This window comes from Pantherophis guttatus, chromosome 4 (assembly GCF_059756535.1).
Source record: "Pantherophis guttatus breed Tessera chromosome 4, ASM5975653v1, whole genome shotgun sequence".
In the NCBI taxonomy this organism is placed as follows: Eukaryota; Metazoa; Chordata; class Lepidosauria; order Squamata; family Colubridae; genus Pantherophis; species Pantherophis guttatus.
Genome location: NC_142066.1, coordinates 56181604 through 56205953, shown reverse-complemented (window position 1 = coordinate 56205953; position 24350 = coordinate 56181604). Strand labels below are relative to the sequence as shown.

The following is a 24350-nucleotide window of genomic DNA, read 5'->3' as shown; positions in this document are numbered from 1 at the left end:
TCTAAAACTATACACATTCAACCTCACTTATTACCTTTGGAAAAACACACCCAGAGTCCACTTTCTGCCACACATTTAACTATAACTTCTGTACATTTGGAACATTAAACACGCCTTCAGATTTACTTCTCTAGCCTGCACATGACTGTTAGAGCCAGGAGAGATCACGGATTGAGTAAAATGTGATGAAACTCACTTAACAACCCTCTTGTTTAGCAACCAAAATTTTGGGCTCAATTCTGGTCATATGTCAAGGATTATCTTTGCTTTCCTCTGCATGGCAGCCTTGTCCTAGTAAACTCTTCTCCTTTCTGACAATTTTCCTCTCTGTTAGAGACACCAAAATAATCCAGGCGATGTAAGGTTTCCTACTGGAGCAGGGGGTTGGACTAGATGACCTCTAAGGTCCCTTCCAGCCCTAGATTGCTGTCCTGTTTCAAAGCGTCTTCTGAAGCCAGGTCTAGTGCCAGGGTTTGTGGTTCATTCGTTCTTTCTCTCTCTCTTCCTTCCTCTTCCTTCCTTCTTTCTCTCTTTCTTGTCTCTCCCTTCCTCTTTTCTTTCTTTCTTTCTTTTTCTTCTCTCCCTCTTTCCTTCTCTCTCCTTCTTTCTTTCTTTCTTTCTCTTTCTTTCTTGTCTCTCCCTTCCTTCCTTCCTTTCTCTTTTTCTTTGTCTCTTTTTCTTTCATTCATTCTTTTCTTTCTCCCTTTCTTTCTTTCTTTCTTTGTCTCTCCCTTCCTTCCTTTCTTTGTCTCTTTTCCTTCATTCTTTCTTCTCTCTCTCCCTTCCTCTTTCCTTCTTTCTTTCTCTTTCTTTCTTTGTCTCTCTCTTTTTCTTTCTTGTCTCTCCCTTCCTCTTTCTTTTTTTCTCTCATTTTCTTGGTCTCTTTCTCTTTCTCTCTCTCTCTCTCTCTCTCTCCCCCCCACACTCCTTCAAAGCCTAGGAGAGAGAGATCAGGAGGCCCGAGAGAAAGTGCCTAGTGGCGGTGGCAACAACACCAGCAGCACCGGTGCTTCCCGGAACACCTGGGAAGGTTTCCTGTGCTGCTTTTGCTGTGGCAGGCAGCGGCGGCAGGAGCAGCGGGGCGTCCCGGAACACTCGGAAAGTTTTCCTGCACAGCTTTTCCTGCGGCAGGCAGCGGCAGCGGGGCGTCCTGGAACACCCGGGAAGTTTTCCTGCGTGGCTTTTGCCGCAGGAGTGGGAGGGCAAGTGGAGGAGGTGGCGCGGTGGTGGCAGGCATCGGTGGCGACAGCGGCAGCAGGGCATCCTGGTATTCCTGGGGAGTTTTCCTGCATGGCTTTTGTGGTGTCTGCCTCCCTTCACATGCAGTGTACATGTGCAGCAGCTCTGGGAAATCCACTTGCCCTCCCACAACACCGCTGCTCCTCTCAGCCCCAGCACAACGACTCTGTCTCCCTGAAGGGCTACCCACCCACCCACTGGCCGGGCTGGAAGTGGCACGTCTCCCAACCTCGGAAGGCAAAGGCGTGGGGAAGTGCCAGGAAGGCCATGTGGAAGGCAGGCAAGCCTTCCACGTGCCAGGAAGGCAGTCTGCAGGGAAGGGAGGGGAGCTAGTAGCTCCCTTCCCTACGGCCGGGTGGCCCTGACATGCTTGCCTGCCTTCCATGCACTCTTCTCCGCTTGCCTGCCTTCCTCCCCCAGCACTGCCTCTTTGTTTGGCTGCTTACCTTCCACTGCAGTTGGTCCAGAGTCAGGAAGGCAAGCTGACTGGAGTTTTCAGCAGCCCCCAGCCAGCCGCTGCCTCTGGACATGGCTGAAAAGGCTTCTTTGCCAGCTGCTTTCTCTGAAGGCAAGCTGCTGCCATGGCTGCCATGTTCTTTGTGTATGCACATCCCATTGGACTTGCAAGGCAATAGGATGCACATGCATGAAGAACATGGCGGCGATAAACATGGCGGCCGGGCAACCAGTTCAGGGGCGTGGCCAGACAGCCATTACTACCAGTTCTCCGAGTGACTGAATTTTTTTTACTACTGATTCTCCTGAACCGGTGCGAACTGGTAGCAACCCACCACTGGGTTATTCCATACAGCCCATTACAGATGGTGAAATCCATGGTTAGTTTTTCCAATTGTTATGTCTTATTGTTACGATTTCTTCAAAAATCATTTTTTATAATATAATTAGTATGCATTGAATTTAAAGTGCTTTTCTTATATCAGACCTTTGATACAATGGGCTATGTTGACATCTAGACATCTCTCAATATAATGGACATATTTATTGCCCCCAATATAATCCATTTACAATGCTTACAATGTTCTGCACTCGTGTGATTGCCATTTGCAACCTTCCGAACTGGCTTCTGACAAGAAAAGTTAATGGGGAAGCCAAAAGGAAGTTGCAAGTCATGCTAATGTGACATGCAAGTCATGATCACATGATATATTTAATAAACACTGGAATTGCCCAGGTGTTTATTGCCTTGATGCTATTTCCTCCACTGAGTATTTCTTTCTAACCGCCTTCTTGATTTATTTCTAACCACCTTATTGACTTCAGTATGCTTGATGTTATCAGTTTAAAGGATGTCCAGGTATTTGTAGCAATTGTCTTCATCCAGACATTGCAGTTATTTTTGTAGATTATCTTGATTCCTTCAGTTTACTATTTTCCCCCATTTTCCAGTCCAAATTCCACTGCAATATTTGGCTGTAAATATGAACAATGTTGAGTAGTCATTCTATTTCAGACACTGTTTTTCTATATAGCTTTAGATTGTTCATGTAAAGGAGGTGGGACAGCCTGATAAATGATTTTGGTTTTTGATAGCCATGGCCTGACTTATTCAGCATTGTTGACAAAGGAATCAATGCAACAGTAGTGAGTCTTCTTGAAAGATTCCTCACTTGATATTAATCTCTCCCAGTGTGTCGCCATTGACCAGCAATCACCTCTTCCATTATGCCACTGATCTTTGCACAAAAGTTTGGTGTTTCTACTGACTCTTGCTACTGACTATGTAATCATACATAGGAAGTCAATGCCTTCTCATAATCAATCCAAGCTACATTCAAGTTGGTCTTCCTTCTCTTGCAGCTTTCACAACAAAATTATGGTGTCAATTAGAAACTGTTATTTTGTTCCTCTGCTATTTGGTGTTCTGCTTCTGTTCAGATAGAAAGACATTGTTTTCAACTAGATAGTGTTGACCTGCATCAGCTCCCACATTAGTTAGCAATTTGAAAGTTGTAAAAAGGTAAATTGGTAAAAAGGTAATTGGTCTGTAATTGCCTGGTGCTGCCCTTCTGTTGAATTTTCCACTATCAGATAGGTTTGCCAAATGTTAACTAACCTTCACCTCCTTGCAGTATGTTGTTAAACTGCTTGGCAATGAATGGGTGTAGATAAATCAAAACCCATGCAGTTTATCTTCACTTGCTGCTGATCAATTCTTGATCTTCCTTGCCCTTTTCTCCACCATTGGTGCTGTTATTATTAGTTCTTAAATTTCAACTTCTTTTTTATTCCTAACAAACTCCTCTATCCAAGCTGCATTCTTATTGTATTGTTCTTGGGCTCAGAACAATACTGTTTCTTCGTCAGGTGCAGGCTGGTTCACTGTAGCCTTTCCATTGATGGATTGGCAGAAACATTTCAGATTAAACTGAAAGTGGAGACTCTGCCTATAGTGTGCAAATTCAAGCTTTGTATCATCTGATCTTCTTGACTATAGTATGGTGCTTTGTTGTTTCCAGTGCTCCTTAATCTTCCTTGTTTCTAGGTTATATTTCTTGACCAGATAGTCTTTGGTTTTGTTCTTCAGTTTCTCTTCTTTATTCATTTTCTAGTTTGTTTGCAACTAATGTTAGCATGCTGATCTTATTTTCCAGCCTGATTTTCCATTTTGATGATGCACTGTTCTATAACTGCAGCCATATTGGGGGGGGTTTTTTTGTGGATGAAGTTTTTAAAATATAAGTAATTTGATATGCTGGATACAGATCTGCTAGTTCTTTTTTTTTTTTTTTTTGCTGAAAGGTATTTATTTTATAAGAAGACAAACTTATCAGTAAGATTTCTGCAAATAGTGTTCCCTTCGCTCTCTACAAATATGAATTCCAAACTCCCAGGAGGCTCATATTGGATTTCAGTTAGAAAGTAATGTTCTCTAAGAAGCAATCACAATGGCTACATTCAATTCAAAATGCCTATTGGTTCCTTGGGATAATATTTGTTTCTTCTTCAGCTCAGTTTAAAAGGAGCCTTTGTTCCTCCTACTGGTATGCAAATAACTCCTATTTCCCTCACAAATGCTGAAGAACTTTGATTCTGTTTCTGAGCTGGCATTCCACAGATCCCTAGGATGCATAAATTTTCCACTTACACTAGGATTAATTAATTAACCAGTGTAATTAGAAACACAACTATCAATATTTTATATACAGTAGATGATGTCAAAAACCAGCCTTTCTTGTATATACCTCTATAAATGTGGTTTACATCAAGTTAGGAGAAGATATAAAATTCAGCCAAGGAAGTAATGAGAAACAATATTTATAGCAACTGAAGACCAAATAAACAACCTTCCTCAAGAGAAAGAAAGAGGGGGGGGAAAGGAAAGAGAAAGCCTGTTTGTAATATATACCAATACAACACACCCCTATCACAGGGGTGAAATCTAAACATTTTCCCTACTAGTTCTGTGGGCATGGCTTAATTGATAGGCATGGCTTGGTGGCCAGGTGACCCGATGGGTGTGGCTTGGTGGTCAGGTGACCGGGTATGCATGGCCAATAATAATAAATAATAAAAATAATCAAGTACACAAAACAATAAGAGTTACCAAAAACCAACTTTCACACTTTACACACACACAACACACAACACAACTGACTCACACACAATGTAAAAGCAGCTGCACTTCACCCAAAATGCCCCCAGCAACAAGTAGGAACCTCACACAGCCACAAAAAGCTCAAAAACCAACTTTTACACTTTACACACACACAACACACAACACAATACAACTGACTCACACACAATGTTAAAGCAGATGCACGTCACCCAAAATGACCTCTGCAATAAGCAGGAACCTCACATAGCCACAAAAAGCTCAAAAACCAAGTTTCATACTTTTTCCACACAAAATAAAACATAGAGCTTTGTGAGATTTTGTGTGTTGTGTAGTTAGAGTGAAACACTACAGAAACACACCAAATCTTAGAAAGCTGCACAAATGTTTTATTTTATTTATATTTTTAGATAAAAGCAGCTAAATTTAAAACTTCCTTAACTTTAAATTGCTGTCTAAAAAAAATAAAACTCCTAAAAAACCCCCAATTAACTATTTTTTTTAAAGCTCCCCAAAAAAGGCAAAAACGCCAGTTATATACCAAATTGAATCTGTTGCTCACTGATTGGATTGATTGCAGGCAGGCAGATTCAGTTGCTAGCTGATGCAATTGATTGCAGCAGCTGAAGCAAGGCAGGAAAAACGCGCGAGCCTGAAAGAAGCAGCAAGCTACCAAGTGAGCAAGTGGGGATCGGCGATTGGGTGGTCATGGGGGGGGGGGCAGGGATTTTTGCTACCGGTTCTCCGAACTATCCGCCGCCATTGCTACCCAATCGCCCGATCCAGTTCGAACCGGGAGCATTTCACCCCGCCGTATCATAAGGTTCAACACTATGAGTTCTATCCAGCTTGAATGGGACATATGTAAGAATTGTTGGAATAATGAAAACGAGAATTGTGTATATGAAAAATAGAAAAGTTTTAATGAAGAGGGAAACTGCACCAAAATAAATAAATTGATGAGACGTGCAGTTATGGATTTTCAGGATAAGAAGGTTCTGTAAACTAAAAGAACAGCTCAATTTTATTTATACAATATGGTGGTAAGGCATATGCAAAGAGTAACACAAAAGTGTACAAGGATAGGACCCCTCTTTGCTTATCTAGTGAATGCTTAAATTCTTACAAGTTCTACTTTTCTCTCCATATGTCTTTCCCTTTTTTCCTTAGTTGTACTATTATTACTTTATATTGTTCCATCTCCTTTTGCTCTTTCCTTTTTCTTTCTATCCTTTACTAGAATGAACATCCCTTCCCTTCCATCCTGTTTTTCTCCTTTTTTAGCTGATTCTTTTCTCTTTTTTTTGGTGGGGGGGGGACTGTATGTTTGTATAGTGTGTCTATGTGTGAGAATGTGTTTGTAAGACAGGATAATTGATGGGGATCAATCAATATTATAAACAATATTGCTTAGTTTACAAGCAATTAATTTTAATCAGTAATTTTTAATTGTTACTTTTTATATAATTTGGCTACAAACACATACACACAAACACACCATACATACATGAGAACAAAGCTAAGTTTGGACTTGGAATATATTAAGTACACTAAATTATTGTAAATAATGTTATTCATGCGATATAATTATACATCAAGTTTAATTTGTCCTGCTACCTTCAATTTTTTGGTGTGCAGTTCAGGGATGGGTTCTACTTACCTTTACTACTGGTTTGCAATGGGGCCGCACGCGTGCGCTCACTTCACTCGCACTCTCTCTTCTGCGCATGCGCAGAAACATTTTGATGACGTCGGAGTTGATGGGCTGAGCCTCCCTCCGGTTTTACTACCAGTTCTATAGAACCAGTGCAAACCGAGGGCAACCCATCACTGGTTCAGTTCCCGCCCACCATACCATTCAAAGGATGGGGGCAAATATATATAAATATATACCTATATGGCCATAATGATAACGGAGAGAGCAAATAATTCACTATATTGTCATACACTCTCTCTTATGAAAATTTAACTACTGCTAAAACGTCACCTTTTAAAAATTCCCCCTCACTGACACACACATAAAATATGTTTATCACCCAAGTACCCTGGTTAGTGCCAGTACTACTACTGTAGAGTGCTAATATACTTCCCATTTTTCAGAAGTTTGATTTCCTTCTTTTTTGTAACTCATCCGTTCACTGGTATATCATTATGTTCTAATTCCTTATTTGTCTTTGTGTGTGTGTGTGTATGAGAAAGAGAGAGAGAGAGAGGCAGAGAGAGAGAGAATAAACAATGTACAACTGCAGGGTAGAAAACAATTGCCTTTGGCTCCTGTTTCCTTACACTGTCTCTGGGCTCTAACCATTTCATCAAGTTCTTGAACTGTTTCCATCTCTTTTTTTAAAATTCCTCCTCCTCATTTTCTTTTTATGTTCCATATTTTATTCTACAAACCAAAAGGGAGGAATTATCTAGGTTTTTTCAATAAGCTGTTAACTATCCTGGGAGTCTTTTCAGCTGAAGATTAGTGCAAAAATGTTATTCTAAAAAATATTTCATTTTGCCAGAGAGCTACAACAGTCTCATTTCTGCTCAGGTCTTGGGAGGTATATGAGCAGAATGTATCTTCCTAAAGTCTCTGCCCTCTTTAAAAAATTCCTGGCAAAATACCTGAATCTGGCTGGCATGATCTCAGGATGCTGCAGGATGGCATATCAAGGAGCTGTATGCAGCTGTTGAGTGCATTTGCCTGTCCAATATAGTCTTTGTTAAAGAATGCTGAAGAACGTCTTTAGATTGGCCTAACCACTATTTTGCATATGTTGGACTTTCCCTTACCTTTCTTTACAGATCAATGTTCTTACTTATTTTGTAGATGCATGTGTTTGACACACAGTAAAGCTTTTTTTATATCTCATTTCCCCTTTTGAGTCAATGAGATGTCAACATCATTTTAAGAAAGGGGTTTAGACTTGCCCCATGCATTTTTATCTTAACAAGAGATAAAAGAGATTAATTTCAAATATTTGAAGTAATAAGGCAATAATGAGAAACACAATACTAGATAGGAAAATGGAAATGTAGCTCAAAACAAATTATTTAACATTAAATATTGGCTATCACAAGCCAGAAACCTTGTCCAAAAAGAAACTTCAAGTCTATCTGAAATGTATTTCATAAAGAAAGAACTTCATATTTCTAATTCCATTGCAAACAATATCTATATTGGCTTCCAAACAGCTCCTGTACTAGCCTACAAGGTAATTTAATAACAGCACACAAAGTTGAACAATCTTTTAAATGTTTTTATGTCCCTGGTATGACAGGTATTTAATCCAATGCTTTTAATATTGCTTAAAAGCATTGTAAACCGCCCTGAGTCTCCGGAGAAGGGCGGCTTATAAATCAAACTAATAAATAAATAAATAATACAGCTTTATATAGGTAATCCTCAATTTACATCCAATCACTTAGGGACTGTTTGAACTTGTAATGGACCCTGAAAATGAGATTTCTGACTTGGATTTGAAGTTCTCACATCTGTCCACCTATTTCCTGTATGACATGATAGCAATTTATGATGATTTTACTAGAAATCTACTTTCAGTAAAAATGGCATCCACTTAATGACCACAGCAAGAAGGTCATAAAATCAGGTTTGGTTATCTAGTGACCTGCTTTATGACCATCATGAGTTATGATGGAAAGTGTGGGCTCAATTACTATTGTAAGTTAAGGACTATCTGAGATCCTTAGAAAAATATTTTCAGGCTTACTACATAAAACCAAAGGCAGAAGTACAGATTAGGCAAAACCTAATCTGTACCTCTGGCTCAAAAAAAGGAACTGTGAGAGGGACTTTGGTGCCCTAGTAGACGATCACTTAAACATGAGTCAGCAGTGTGCAGCAGTAGCCAAAAAAGCTAATAAAATCCTTGGTTGTATAAACATATACATAGAATCAAAATCACATGAAGTATTAGTACTGTTTTATAAAACTTTAGTAAGACCACACCTGGAATACTGCATCCAGTTTTGGTCACCACACTACAAAAAAGATGTTATGACTTTGGAAAAAGTGCAGAGAAGAGCAACTCTAGACAAAAGAAGGACTGGGGCTGACATGATAGTAATATTCGAGTATTTGAGAGGCTGCCACAAAGAAGAGGGGTCAACTTATTTTCCAAAGCACCAAAAAGCAATGGATGGAAACTAATCAAGGAGAGAAGCAATCTGGAATTAAAGACAAACTTTCTAACAATGAGAACAATTAACCAATGAAACAGCTTGCTTTCGGAAGTTATGGGTGTTTCATCACTGGTAATTTTTAAGAAGAGACTGGACAGCCACTTGTCTGAAATTCTATAGGGCAGTGATAAACAATGCAGAGTTCAGCTAATTGTTCTAAGAAAAACATGATAAATGCAATTTTACCCTTCATTTCCCCCCCTGCTTCTGAAATATTATGTTTAGCAACAATAATAAAGAAAAACTTTTGTAATATCAATTCTCTATTTCCCCCCTTTCTCTCTTCCTCTCCCTCCCACTCTTTCTCTGTGTCTCTTTCTCTCTTTCCCTCCCTCCCTCTGTCTTTCTCTCTCTCTTTCCCTCCCTCCCTCCCTCTCTATTGCTCTCTGCGGCGCTGGCGCTGGCAGTGGCCGGGAGAGACATGCAAGCTGAACGTTTGGAACCACGCTAGGTGGAGTTTGTAAGCGGGATCAGCGGGGGCGCTTAGTGGGGAGACCCGTTTGGTTCACTTCAGCGTGGGATAGGAACGCAGAAGGCAGCATGGGGTGGGAATGCAGAAGGCAGAGGGAATCTGTGCCTCTTGGCATTCAACCCTCAAAGACTCCTTTGAAGCGACTTTTTCTGCTTTTGAAACATTATGTTTAGCAACAATAAAAAAGAAACTTTTGTAATATCATTTCTCTTTCCCTCCCTCCCTCTCTCTCTCTCTGCCTCCCTCTGTTTCTTTCTTTCTTCCCCCCCATGGGAGGGGGAAAGGAACCCCTGAGCTGGTGCTGAGTGGTGGGAATGATGTCTGAAGGCCGAGTCCAGGAGTAGCACACCTAAGCTCAGCTGAGATGACGCAGGGTCGCATTGTGGCTCTGCATCATAATGGGCTTCAAGAGGATGGGACATCGTCTCCCCCACTGTGAAGCGCATGAGTGAAAAAATTCATTCAATCAATTCCAACTTTGTGAGATCTTTTTCTTTCGCGAGAAATTGGAATTGATTGAGTGAAACGTGATGGAAAAACGCGATTGGAACTAGGCTGGGGTGACTGCGCGCATGCCCACAGAAAGGGCTCTGCATGCCACGTTTGGCACGCATGCCATAGGTTCGCCATCACAGCTATAGCGTCTCCTGCTCAAACAGTGGGTTAGATTAGAAGACCTTCAAAGTCCCTTCCAGCTCTATTCTGATTGAATTATATGTAGACATATAGTTTGAGATCACACTAAACCTTGTTCATACTTGCTTGAGCTAATTGGCAAACAATATTTTACACTGTCAAAGAAAAGTTGATTTTCCACGCACCCAATCTGAAATGAGTCAGATAATTTTCACCCAAGGACTTAGCTTTCTTATATTGTTTTCAATAAAACATCTCAGATTAGGTCTGTTCTTTCAGAGGTTGTGGTCAAAATTGCAGCAGAAAAGTCTTCTATTTTATGGTTATTAAGAGGCTAAAAAATAACTGCCCTTCAAAAGGTTGCCCCCTAAGGGACAAATTAAAACAAGATGTTATAATTATGGGATTGATGAAATTGTTAACATTATTTTCTCACAATGAATCATGATTGTGAAAAACCTAATTTTTCTTCTTTTTAGTAAGCATTAAAATTAAAATTAAAATATTGAATAATGAAATAACTTGGCTTTGAGTAATTTAGAATTTTTTTAACTCTGAATGTTAAAAACTATTTGCCAAATGGAAACTGATTTCTGAGGCTTAAGGGTTAGCCTTAATGATCTTTTCAATTACATGGAACCGATTCCCTATGATCTGAAGCATATGTTGGGAATTTTCTGTTAATCAGTGTATTATGTTGATAGAAAAACAGTATTAATTCTTAGCAACTGAGTGAAATCTGATCTCAAAAGGTGGTGAATGAAAAACCCTTATAAGGTCATTAAGCTGAAGCCCATCTCCAGTTAAGGTGCTGGTCTGTAACTAAATAGGAAAAGCTGTCTTCTATCATAGAGGCTTTTGTTTGTTCGCCACTAACAATTCCTAACACATATCATTTTAAGAACATATTAGGAACCAAAATATTAAATTATAACAAGTTGGCCCAGCTTTTGTTTTCCTTTCTCCTCTCCTCTATTCATTCCCATCCACCCCCTCACCACCCACCACTTAGCCCAGAAACATTGCTATGGCAACCACAACTGCTGGGGATTTGATTGACAAGTCTCCTAAGAGAAGCGTCTGGGGAAACTAGAATGCCTCAAGGTGAGGGGGCGGGGCAGAGCAGCCAAGGCTGGGAAGGATGACAGACACATTTACATTTGGGAAAGGTTATTACTCTATGTGGACCAGGAAACTTAAGATGACATGTTTTTCTCCACGATGGCACTTTGAGGGAATCAAACACATGCCTTTCCAAGCAGAGAAAGTGGCTTGGGGAACTGAACAAAAGGGTTTCTGAGAAGTTATGCTGGCAGCTACCTAAATTATCTCAGTTTGCATTACAAAAATTGTGAGCCCAAGGCTGTGTGGGAAATAGGCATTAGAAGTATGACTTAAATATAGCCATGCATTAAACACTGAGTCCTATTTATTCTAACTTAAATGGATGTTTACAATGAAAGAGTATTTCCAAAACCAACTTGGTTTTATTTTTATAGTTGTTATACTAAACTGCCTTATATAAATCGGACTAATTATGTAACTGATAAAATATGAAGCAGTTGGAAAAATCCCACATGAGGTGTGCTTCTTACTTCCCTCCCTCCAATTATTTAGTAAACTATTACTAAAATAATTGCAAACAGCCCATGTGCTTTCAAATTCCTTTCACTCTTTTTTTGTATATATTTTATATTTTATTTTTAAATATACATCAACATTAATACATGAACAGTGTGGTATCTGGGTATCATTCATTTTGATACAAATAACTATAATGTTGTTAATAATATTTGTTACATTAGTCAAACTTTTGTAATCTTAGTGTTAATACACATGTTTATATTAAGATACAATCCTTCATTATTTAATTGTTCAGTGTTTCCATGTGCCATTCTAATGCCAATCACAATAGTATTTGAGCAAATATAGTAATACCATCTTTCAACCTCTACTCTTTCCATCTGGTTATTGCTTTTATTCTATTATATAAAAATATGTATACTAATAAGCCCCCTAATTCTTATTTCTACCTCTATTCTAGCTTTTAGTCAGGCAACCATTACTAGTCCTACTGTTAATACACGTGTTTGTATTGAGATATAATCCTTTATTATTTAATTGTTCAATTTTTCAATGCGCCATTCTAATGCCAATCACCTTATTTAAACATACATAATAATACTATCTTTCAACCTCTAATTTTTCTGTCTAGCTATTGTTTTTTTTCTATTATATTATATAAAAGTGTGTGTTCTTATTTCTACTCTATTCTACCTTTTAGTCAGGCCTCCTTAAATTAAAAGGCAATTCCTTTCTATCCATCATCTCTTGCCTTTTTTAATACTTTAATTCTTATTCATTTTTTGGCTTGCCTCCCATACTCCTCTCTTGGGTCTTTATCTTTATCTACATCTTTACTATTCAGTCTAAATGTTTTCTCCCATCTCTACCATCTTATGCTGCCAGGCCTCCAAAATGTCTGCCCAAGCCCCTATCTCTCTTTCTAAAGTATCTTTGATATATTCATGTTGCTCCTCAGAGAGTACAATAATCATAGTTCTTTATATCCCAGGATTGTTTGATCAGTTCCATTTTGGTAGTCCAGGAAGCTTTCCAAATATCTCCTTACGTCAACTCTATAGATTTAGTCATATATCTTAACATTCAAGAGTCACTTTGCTTAGGTATCTTCCTTGTTCTCACAGTTGAACCTCCAGTAATCATAAAGTAGATAACTATAGAACAGTATGTATCACCACAGTCCTCCAGATAAATGTTATTTATTTCTCTTATCAGAAATTTTCCCAGACTTGTAAGAGTATAGTATATTTTCCATTCATCAGTAGGTGGTGTCCTCAGCTTAAGTTTCAGTGTTGTCTCAAATCTGACAGGTATTTAATCCAATTTTAATTTGATTCATGGAAGCAAAGCCAGTTATTTAAGTAGATAGTTCCAGCATTTTAAATGTCTTTCCAAAACAGCACCTACCTGGTTTAAAAATCTGATTTTCTATGTTTTAAAAGTTTTTTACTTTTCTCCCCTTCTTTCGCATCTGGGATTTTAGTTGTTGTTTAGTAGTTGTTTGCCGCTTTAACAGATAGTTCTAAGAGTCTCGTTTCCTGGATTTCCCCCCCCTTTTATTGTTAGATTCTAGGTAAAAAACAGAATAATCTCACCCAGTTCCAATCACTGTTCATCTACACCACTCCTGCACTTTCTTTGTTGCCTCAGCTGTCCCAGCTTCTCACAGCCATAATGGTTGCCTCTTTTCCTTGTCGTAGATGAGAGGGAAGAAAGCCCTGTGTCAAGCGGGAGAATTGCGACTCACTGCCACCTGCAGGGCACCCCTCTTTTCTTCACCACCCCTACAAGGGTGGCTTTAGCTCTTTTTGTAGCCCTCTAATGGGGAGAACTTGGTGTAGGAGCACGGAAACCGATTCCTCATGTCCGATCTCCCCGTGACATCAGCCGGAAGTCTGAATTCCTTTTACTCTTATTTACCACCAATTCGCTTTGACTGTTAGTAGCTCAGATTCTTGTAGACAGCTTAAGCTTGCAATAAATCTTTATACTCAGTTGAACTGCCTGAACCTCCTGATTTCCTCAGCGCTTGACATCACCATGGCCAACTTGCTGCAGGACAACTCGCCGCGGGATTCATTTAGTTCCTTTTATTTTTGTTGACCATGTTATTTTATCTATTGTATCAAAGAAAATCATTCCTATGACTACCAGCTTTTGTAATGCTTTGTTGAATAATACAAGAAACTAAACCTGTCTTGAATTGTCCTGCAGTGAATTTCCCACAGTGGTGAGCTGATCATGGCAAGTTGATCATGGTAAGTTGGTCACAGTGAATTGGCCATGACGAGTTCTCCTAGACCAGGGGTGTCAAACTCAATTCCATTGAGGGCTGTGGTTGACCTCAGGGGGTCGGGTGGGCATGGCCAGCTTGATGCCACTCACTGGGCGTGGCTGACTGGGTGGGAGTGGATAGCTTGATGCCATTCCCCAAACTGCTGGCATGTTTCCTCTTTGCACTGGATAGACTGGGCCGAAGCCATGCTGGTCCGATGTTTCCTCTTCTCATTGGGTAGACCAGACTGAAGCCACGCTAGCCTGATGTTTCTTCTTTGCATTGGGTAGATTGGGCTGAAGTGAAGCGGGCCGGCCCCTTACATTTTCCAGGATAGCCTCATGGGCCGGATCCGACCACACCACGGGCCAGATGTGGCCTGCGAGCCTTGTGTTTGACACCCCTGTCCTAGATCCATAAACCATGCCCTTGTGATGTCTCACTTGGGTTTGTCTTTGAAAACTGTTACTGAACTGTAATCAAATTTCTGACCTGGTTGGTTATTAAAGTCATACAAGTTCAATAACTTTACTATGTATTAGTAGTTTCCAGGCAGAGCTAAAAGATGTGATCCATCTTCTTGTTTATTAATCTGTCCAAATTTTAGCTAAAAATATAGGCTTTCCAATATCCTTACCAACAAACTATTACACTTCTTTCTTCACTGTCTTTTCAATACAAGCTTTGTTATTGTTGTTAGGGCTGATTTATTTTGCATTAATTTCTCATTAGGTTTACCTTTAATAATTCTTTTTGTTATTGTTATTTGTCTCAAAATTTTCTGATATAGAAAAGTATGCTGTACTAATGATAATTCAGTTATGAACAAATATCATAAATAGCCTTGAGTGGTATGTGATATATAAAAGGTAAAGATTTTTTTTTAAAAAAAAAACAAGGTTGCCAATTTTCCCTACCACTATTGCAATTATAAAAGAGAACCTTTCACACTGACAGTTTTACTATCACGGGAGCTAAAAGTATGCATTTTTGTGAAAATTAAGAAAAAGATATAAGATTCAGGTTGCAGCAAAAAAATATGAAAAGATAGTATTTTAATTTTGAAAAATAATTGACAAAGTGAATTCAAAGACATTCGAAAAAGTGTCATACTGGAAAAAAAAAATTCATCTTCACCTAAAGCAATAATGGCGAACCTTTTAGGCACCAAGTGCCCAAACTGCACATGCGCGCATGCTCAAATTTAAAGGTTTGAAAGGCGTGCATGCATGGACATGTACAAACATGTTCATGCACAGACAGGCACAAATGTGCGCATGCATGGACATGCACACTGACATGCGCAGCAGAGACCCAAAGACCAGCTGGCTGGTGGGAGGTGGGGCATCTCAACACCGGCAGTGTGGCAAGAAGTTTTCTTTGGTGAGCTTCTGTTTTGTCGTTTGCAGGGAAATAAGCTCACGAAAGAAACACCAGGGAGTTCTGACCTGGGGCGACAGCGACGTGCCAGCAGAGAGGGCTTTGTGTGCCACCTCTGGCATGCGTGCTATACGTTCGCCATCATGGACCTAAAGTATTTTTGCCTAGTTTCTATAACAAGCTTTTAATCAGTAATAGCAGATACCATCTTTTTTCATGGCAAAGAAGTATCAATAAAATAAACAAGCCAAAAGTAGCCTAAAGTCTTAAAGCCAATTTCATAAAATTAAATAATGGCATTATTTAATAAACAATGTATTACAACTGTGTTTGTATGTCTGCGTTTAAGAAACAGAGAACAAATATTTATCAGGAATTATTTCTGGTTGTCATCTAATGAAAATAGCCCTCATTTCTGGAATTTTTAATCACACAGGCTCTAATTTGAAGCATCAGTTAATAATATGATGCTTCAAATTAGAGCCTGTGTTATTAAGAATTCTAATCCCTGGCTTCCGGTTTGGCTTCCGTCGTCGCTAGACGGTCTTTTGGGACCGCCACCCCTACCGCCCGTAAAGAGCTGCCTTTACAGCTGGGAGGTGGCTCGAAAAACTCCGTTTCCTTAAGGAAATGTGAGGTGAGCCGGCGAGAGCAGGTAGAGCCCTCTGAGAAGTCCCCAGAGTTTTTTTTTTACTCTTGGGGAGGAAGCAGGATGTGGCTCCCTATCCAGCTCACCGCTGCTCCGGGCTTCGGGAGAACTCTGCGCTTTGCAGAGCTAGACGATGTGACCAACCTAATCAGCGAAAACTAATAGATTGCTTGAATAAGCAGGATGAAATCCGGATTTGGGACTCTAAATTGCAAGTATTTGTAACAACCCTATGATTGATTTTGAATGAAGAGAGTGAAAAAGGAAAAAAAAAGGTTTAAAATGGCGGCTGGCTGAGGCTTGAGAAGAAAGCGAAAGTCTTTCCATTTGAATGGCTTAATATGTTACAAAGTATTTGAAACAATAGCGTTGGCTACAAGACAAGAGAAAAATTTCTGTTTCATGCTTCTTCCTTCTTAGAGACTTGATATTGATATTGTGTGGAGAGAAGACCTTTTCTTTCTTTAAAAAGAGTCTGTCTGTGTGGCAGGATGGCGTTAAAACTGACAAAGCCAGACAACCAAGCTGTGGGGGGGGGGGCTCCCCCAATTATAAATCACAAGAGCAATTTTTGAGTTTGCAGATGCAGAAGAATGGTTTTAAGGATTTAAAGGAATTTGTTCTGGAGGAGTTGGCAAGACATGATGAGATTATGAACCAGAATCTTGAAAAATTTAGACAGGAAATTAAAGAGTTGGTTCAACAAAAGTATGATAACCTGAAGCGCTATATTGTAACAGCTTTGAAAAGTTTTTCAGAAATAATTATAAAGATGGATAAAGATATCAATTTAGAAATAGAGTCTAAAATGAAGGAAGCTGATTATAAGATTCATAATCTGGATAATAAAATACAAAGAATTGAAAATGATCTGACAATGATTCAAGAAAATAGCTCAGAAGTAGAGTCTAAAATGAAGGAAGCTGATCACAAGATTTACAATGTAGATAATATAAAGCAAAGGATTGAAAATGAAGTTACAATGATGCAATTCAGATCCATGGAATTTGCGATCAGAATGAGGGGAATACAGGAAAATAACAGGGAGGACTTGAGAAAGATGTCTACTGAAGTTCTGGCTGTGATTTTAAAGGTTAGTTTTGAAGAGGTATTCTGTAAGATTGATAAGGTCTACAGAGTAAATTCTTGGGTGGCAAAGCAAAGACAATTGCCTAGAGATATGGTGATTTATTTTACTGATAAAGGAATAAGAAATGATATTGTGCAAAAGTCTTTTAACTCCACTCTAGAAATGAATGGAATGAAGATCTGGATATATAAAGAGCTGCCGTCCAAGATGTTAAAAGATAGAAAGGACTTTGGATTCTTGGTGACTGAGCTAAAGAAACAAAACATCCCATTTAGGTGGGATGCTCTAGTTGGTATAATATTGAGACATCAAGGAGAAAGATATCAATTAAACACTGTTGAAAAAGCGGAAGAATTTTACTACAAGGTTTTTAAAACGGGCCCAACATCTCCACGTATGTCATCAGTGTCAGGAATTCAGGAGGGGGATAAAGAAAAGCAAAATGAACAAGAGATTGAAACTCAGGCCAAGCAGATGGAGATGGAGGTAATGGAAAAACGACAAGTTATAGAGGGCTTTTTGGATGAGCCGCTCTTGGATTCTCCTTCAGAGGCTATAGCTGGATCACCTATAAATACAAGAGAGATGGCTTTGGATCTCGATTTGATGTCTTATCAAGTTAAAGACCAGCATGTAATTCAATCAGCTGATATACAAGTCCTAGAAAGGCAACCAGAGTGGAAATCTAAACCACAACAAGTTAAGAAAAGAAGAAGCAGGTTCTACAAAACTAAAAATTTTTAAACTACAATTCTTTTTTAGCCAACAGATTAATGCCAGTTATTTAAGAAACGATTAAATATAATAAGCGGGATTTATAGAAGACTGATATATGAAAATATACCTGAGGCAAATTATAGACTTATACTATTTTGAGAAGAATAACAGATCTCTGCAGTGCTGGTGTTTTTGGGATGTGGAAGATGGCCTGTGATTGAGTGGATTGGAATTTTCTATTTTGGACTCTCTGAAAAATGGATTACGTATATGTTGAGCTATAAGGCAAGAGAACTATGGAATTGGGGCATGCAGATGAACTGGCTGTTACCCTAACGTGGTTGTTGGAATTAATAATCTAGACAAAAGACATTACAGAAGATACCATATGGAATATAAATATAAAGTCACTCGGGGGGTTTCTTTTATATACAGAAACACTTATTAATGATGGGGGCAGATGGTAATTGAAGATACTGAATATCCTGTTGGAAGTAGGACTTGATATTACCCTAACATGGTCGATGGAATTAACAATCTAGCTGAAAGACATTACAGAAGATATTATATGGAATACAAATTTAAAGTCACTTGAGGGTTTTATTTATATATGGAAATATCTTTTAGTGATACGGGCAGAAGAATAAAGATATTAAATATATTATGTATGGTAGACCTGTAGGAAAGTGGGTGAAACAAAATTGATATGGTACAAGGTGATAGGTAACGTTACTGATTGCTTAGTTTAGGAAAAGGGATGTTATGTTTAGATATTAATATACTTAAAAGACTTGAATTAAGAGATATATGTATGGGGGTGGAGGAAATGGGTAGATTATGAGTAGAATAAATGCCAAATTAGGATCTATTATATAGTTTTATAGCCGAATGCTGTTTTGAAATGTATAGTATACCGGAGACATAATAATAATGTTAGAAAGAAATGTTTAGCACATAGGGGGTGGTGTAAAAGGGTGGTAAAGTATTATATAATGTGATATTAATTTGGATTTCATCTTGCAGAAGCCATGGGGGGAGGGGAGGGGGAGGGGGGTGGGGGGGGAAAGGGGGAAAATTTTGTATTTGAAAAACTTTTTCAATTAAAAAAAAAAGAATTCTAATCCCTATTCCTACCATAGATTTCCATCTTGTTCAAATATGTTTTACTCATTTTCTCATATAACCATCAGCTTACTACTTAGATTATGAAAATCAATCAATCAATGTTTAAATAATTAATGAGTTAAACAGACAATAGAGAATAATAAATCGCTTACGTCTGCAAAGCAAATTTGGTTGTTATATTTCAACTTATTTGCTTTGAATGACAAGTTTCCTTAAGAAGAAATTGGGTTTTGGTAGCAATAATAAAACATTTTTTCACTGCACTAATGATGTTACCTAGTTGGGTAATAAAACCTCTGCAAGCAAACAACCAAGCCCAGAGAGCACTAAGGACTCCACAAAATATTTTTTAACAAACACTGTTAGCTCTTTGCCAATAATAAGCAATTGCTAAAATTACTGTTGGGGGATTCACAGCAGCAGCAGCTGATGCAGAAGTGTGTGACTGGCAAGAAAAATTATCCAAGAGCTGTAGGAACATTAGGGAGTTTTTAGCATTGAAAAAAAAAGACCGAATAAAAGAGAACATGCCCCTGAAATAAGCTATTACACATTATATGAAGCAAAGGTATGAAATTGTTTTCCTTTCTCTTTTCAATAATATTTGAATTGAGATCAACCAAAGATCCTAAATGGACATAGAGACTTTTTTATGCAACATATTCTTAACTATATAATTGTCTTCATCAAGATGTATCAATTACTATCACCTGAATGGCTTTAAGTATCAATGACATCAATTAATGGAGGAAAAGACAATAATGGATATTATTTAAGTAACAACCCCTCTTGTGAGCAATGTGTTGTTTCTCTGGGATTATTTCCTGGGAAATATGAGAAGGAAAGTGCTATTATTCAGTTTGTAAGATTCCTACAGACATCTGGATGGCCAACATGTGAACAGAACAAGACTGAACAGGTCTTTCAAATCCAGTTTAGTTTTTCATCTATTTTAACCCCTTAAAGCCAAATTGGAAATATGCTAAATCTGAAAGGGAAAATAACAACAACATTCTATAAGAAGGAAATGCAAACCACTCCCTTATCACTGCCAAGAAAACTATATGCATGTGTACATATAAGTCACCAGGACTAGTACATGATTAAAGGCAACTTATTTTACAAGTTATGTTTTTCCATGACTCTATGGATATCAGATGTAGATTATTTTTATAAGAAATTTCAGTATTGCTTCTCACCTTTTGTAGAAAGAGAACCACCCATTCAAGCATCTTGGCATGCATTTCTTCCAACGTGAAGAGTGTTCGTGGTGTGCGAATAAAAATCTTCGTCTTTCCATATGCCACATCATCTTGAAACCCACAGTGCTCAATCAATTTCTTCACAGCCTCCTTGTCGGATGGTAGTTTGTGATTTGGCCAAGTAAATTCAGGAATTATTTTGTACCTTCATTGATACAAGTATTATTAAAAAAAAAACATTGTTTGCCATTATTAAATGTGATAGTAATATGGCAGGAATGTCCACAAAAACCAATATTATCTTGCTAAAGTAGATTTCCCATAGAAAGAAAATAAATATACAGTCTTGATATAAAATTAGGAAATCTTAAATATGTATTACAAAATGCTAATTTTCAATAACTGTGAAATATCACTAATCCTTGGTTTGTTATTCAGTAGTTTACTGAACAAGCTACAATTGCCTAAGGCACAGAATAAATGATATGCAAACTAAATTGTTGGGTTTACATATAAACCCATCTGCAGATAAGACAAATCTTATTTTTTCAGTGTATTTTTGTAACTAAAATTCTCAGCCTATTTGCAAATATATATATATATAATACCTTCTAATACACTGGATATCTAACAAAGCTAAAATTAATTAATATTAAATTAAATTAAGATTCAAGTGGATTTGGCTGAATAATTTAATCATGTTTACAAATAATAATTTTAGCATGTTCTAGCTTTTGCCAAATAGTTCTAAGTAAGTATGAGAGGTCTTGCTTTAGTTGATAAAGAGAATTGTGCCTCGAGCAAGAAAAAAGATTTATAAAAATTGTTCCATTTGGATTTAATGTGTAATGCATTTTAATAAAAGGTTTGTGTAAAATTCTTTAGATATCCTATGAAAGTTCTGCTCTTCCATAAAAAACACATGCATTTATATAGCATATTTAAAGGTAGTATAAAATGGGTTTTTCTTTAACTGGTCTCACTAATCTTGATAATTTCTCTTAAAGTTATTTAAGACATAACTGTAATTTGTGTAAGAATGCTAATGTAATATCAAACCACAAATATATTTTTATTGTTAAATATAAGAAATTTGCAAAGTTTTAATCAATTGTTACCTGTGAAGAAATTTTTCATACGTTTGGCGATAGGCATATCCTGCCCGTCGTACTCTTACATTTTCCAGAAGTCCAAGATATTCAACTTGATGCTTGCATCGTTCTTCATCAAACAGCTGTGGTGACTTCTTGTCATTGGGTTTAATGCAGCGGACATAGTATGGCTCCTAAAAGAAACCAACCAGAAACAACATTATTTGAATTAACAGATAAAATAAAAGAGTAAGGGGAAAGTGACAATGTGCAAGTTAACATTCTAATTCTTTAACCATTGTTAAAGAAGGAACCCTAACTTCTCCTATAAAATTCCATTAGAAAAACAAGACTCCTAGAAACAGCTGAAATAAAATCATGAAAGTTACAACAAGCATCATTACATGAATTTCCACAATGCAAATAATAGGTCTAGTATTGTAGTTCTATTCTATATGCCTTCATTCTTGACTACACATTTCTATAATCCATTTCCACACCAACTAGAAAACAGCCAATACTGCTTCCCTCATTAAGAGTAAAAAGATTAAACAAGAACTTCCTGAGACAGGCATCCAGCAAAAAAGTCATTTGTTTTCTAGTTTAGGAAGTATGAAATTTAATATCCTAATCAATTGTTACAACTTCTTACCATTCGCTGTCATTCCCAGAGGTGCTTTTTCAAGAGGCAACTGGACTTTCTGGTTTTTCTTTGAAGACGTTTCGCTTTGCATCCAAGAAGTTTCTTCAGCTCTGAACTGAAGAAGCTTCTTGGATGAGAAGCGAAACGTCTTCAAAGAAAAAACAGAAAGTCCAGTTGCCTCTTGAAAAAGCACCTCTGGGACAACCATGAGCTGGATGACTGAGAATCTACATAGAAATTCACTGTCATCTTAAGATTGCCAGCCTGCAATTATAAAAACTGTAGCTGGCAGAATTTTCCTTGCCATGCAACTCTTAGAAATAAAGAGAAGTACTGAGCATCCTATGTAATAGGAGTAGTGTTAGCCATGAGATAATCCAACATTCTCAAAGGCAATATCTTTATTAAGAGATCTTCTCAGAAAACAGTTGCCAGCCAGTAAGAAAACAGAAAAGAAGAAATATGAAGGAAAAATTTGACCAATATGTTTTTTTCCTTTGCCATGACTGTTCTAGATTTTAACTATCCTGCCTAATAAAAGAGACTGCTTGCTAGTTATAGTTATTGCTTGCTAGTTCTGTTGCCTTGCTAGTTATTATCTCTCTCTTTTTAAAAAAGTCTGTTAAGTATATACACCGCAGGCTGGATCCGGACTGTAGGGTGCTTAGATCTGGCTTGCAGGGCTGCCCTGGAAACAGCAAAGGACCGGCCTGCGGTGCCTCTGCCAGCGAAAATGGAGCTCAGATGGGCACATGCACCCCCCTGAGCTCAGTTTTCGCTGGCAGAGGGCTGGAGGCCGTCCCAGCCAAAAACGGGGTCCCGGGGGCCATGCAAGCCCCCCCTGGGTTCCATTTTTGCTGGCAGAGGGCCATGCCCACCCCAGCCTGGCCATGATCCCCCAGCCCCGCCCCCAAGGTCAAATACAATCCTGATGTGGCCCTCAATGAAATCAAATCTGACACCCCTGATCTACACTGAGAGCACAGATCTTTGCTGGATATAGGGTTGAAAGATGGTAGGGAAATTCTCCTACTTGCAAAATTCCCAACTGTCATTTAAATAAAGAACTGAGACCAAATAAAAAAAGCTAGTTCCTACTCATTTGTGAAATAATTTCCTCAAACATTTCTGTCCTTTTACTTTATAAGGAAGGCCTGCTCTGTTTTTCTAAAATTATGCATATGAATAGATTAAGCCTTTCTGTTTAGGTTAATTCCCAAAGTTGCTGCCCAAATTTAAAAATAAAAAGAATACAGAAATATAAATTAAATACATTAAAATAATGAAATTAATACAATTAATAATTAAAAGTTCAATACAATTATATCTTTTTACAGATTTTCTGGCTGTTAAAGAGATGTTTACAGATTTTTCTAAATGCAACTGCAAGTGCCAGTGACTGGGTTGAATAGAACAATACAGAAGAAGGCTGTCTTCTAAATGTCAAAAAGATACATCTCTGATAGAGACTGTATTTTTTTAAAAAGTACCTTCTTTGGATCTTAAAAGCCATTTATGATGGAAGAGATGGCCCTGTAGATGCTGGATCCCTAACCAGTGGTGGGTTGCTCCAGGTTCGCACCGGTTCTTAAGAACTGGTAGTAAAAAATTTTAATAGTTCGGAGAACCGGTAATAAGATTGGCTGGCCATGCCCCCGAACCAGTTCCTGGCCCGGTTGCCGTTCGCTTACCCCTCCCAATCTACTGCTGCCTCCTGAGTCCCAGCTGATGGCTAGAGGGAAAAAACCTGTTTAAACTCTTGCCACTGGGCTTCAAAGGGCCGCCCTACAGCTGATCAGTGTTAAAAGAAAACAAATGAGTAGACCGGTGCCTGCAAAAATAGAAAAAACAGCCCCTTTCAGCTTCAGCATAGGTTAATTAGTACAAATTGATTAGATCGGCCTCCCGACTCTCAGCTGATTTGCTCTCAGCTGTTTTGCGCAGGGCTCTGCAAAGAGTGCTGGAGCAGATTTTTTTCCCCCCTAGCTATGCTGAAAAAACAAAACTGAAAGTAAAGCAGGGTCTTTGCTGCAACATGACAAAATGAGGCAGAGAGAGATTTCTTTTTCTTTTTCCTCACCAAAAAAGGTAGGTGCAAAACTGCAAACAATGGGAAATTTAGGGCAAAAGAGGAGAGTTCAAGATTTTAAAACACAAAAGAAAAAAAGCTCTATTTAACTAGGGAATTGTAGTAATTGAGATACTATTAATTGTACATTGTGTTGAAAGCAGAAATGGTTAAGTTGTGGTTTGGAGGAATATATGGGGGAAATTATTTGGTTTATTATTATTGATAAATATAATTAACTGATTTGTAAGAAATTGGATTGCATGGAAATAATTGGAATATTCATGTTCATATTGATTAATATACAAAAAAGATAGTTATATAACTAATTGATTTATATTAAAATGTTGAATTTGTATTAAACAACTGTAATATTACATAATTAACCAATGTGAGGATGGATATAAAAATAGA

The 24350-nt window shown here is 38.0% G+C and overlaps 1 protein-coding gene across 1 annotated transcript in view; it reads right to left on the bottom strand.

Annotated features, from left to right (window-relative positions):
• The window catches only part of LOC117664742 (unconventional myosin-Id), a 152640-nt gene that overhangs the window by 66448 nt on the left and 61842 nt on the right, over window positions 1–24350 (bottom strand). Inside the window, exons 15-16 of the mRNA XM_034416002.2 lie at window positions 21253–21419; window positions 20132–20339 (exon numbers count right to left, since the gene is read on the bottom strand). Of these exons, the coding sequence (XP_034271893.1) occupies window positions 20132–20339; window positions 21253–21419 (375 nt within the window). The remainder of the gene's footprint in view (window positions 1–20131; window positions 20340–21252; window positions 21420–24350) is intronic.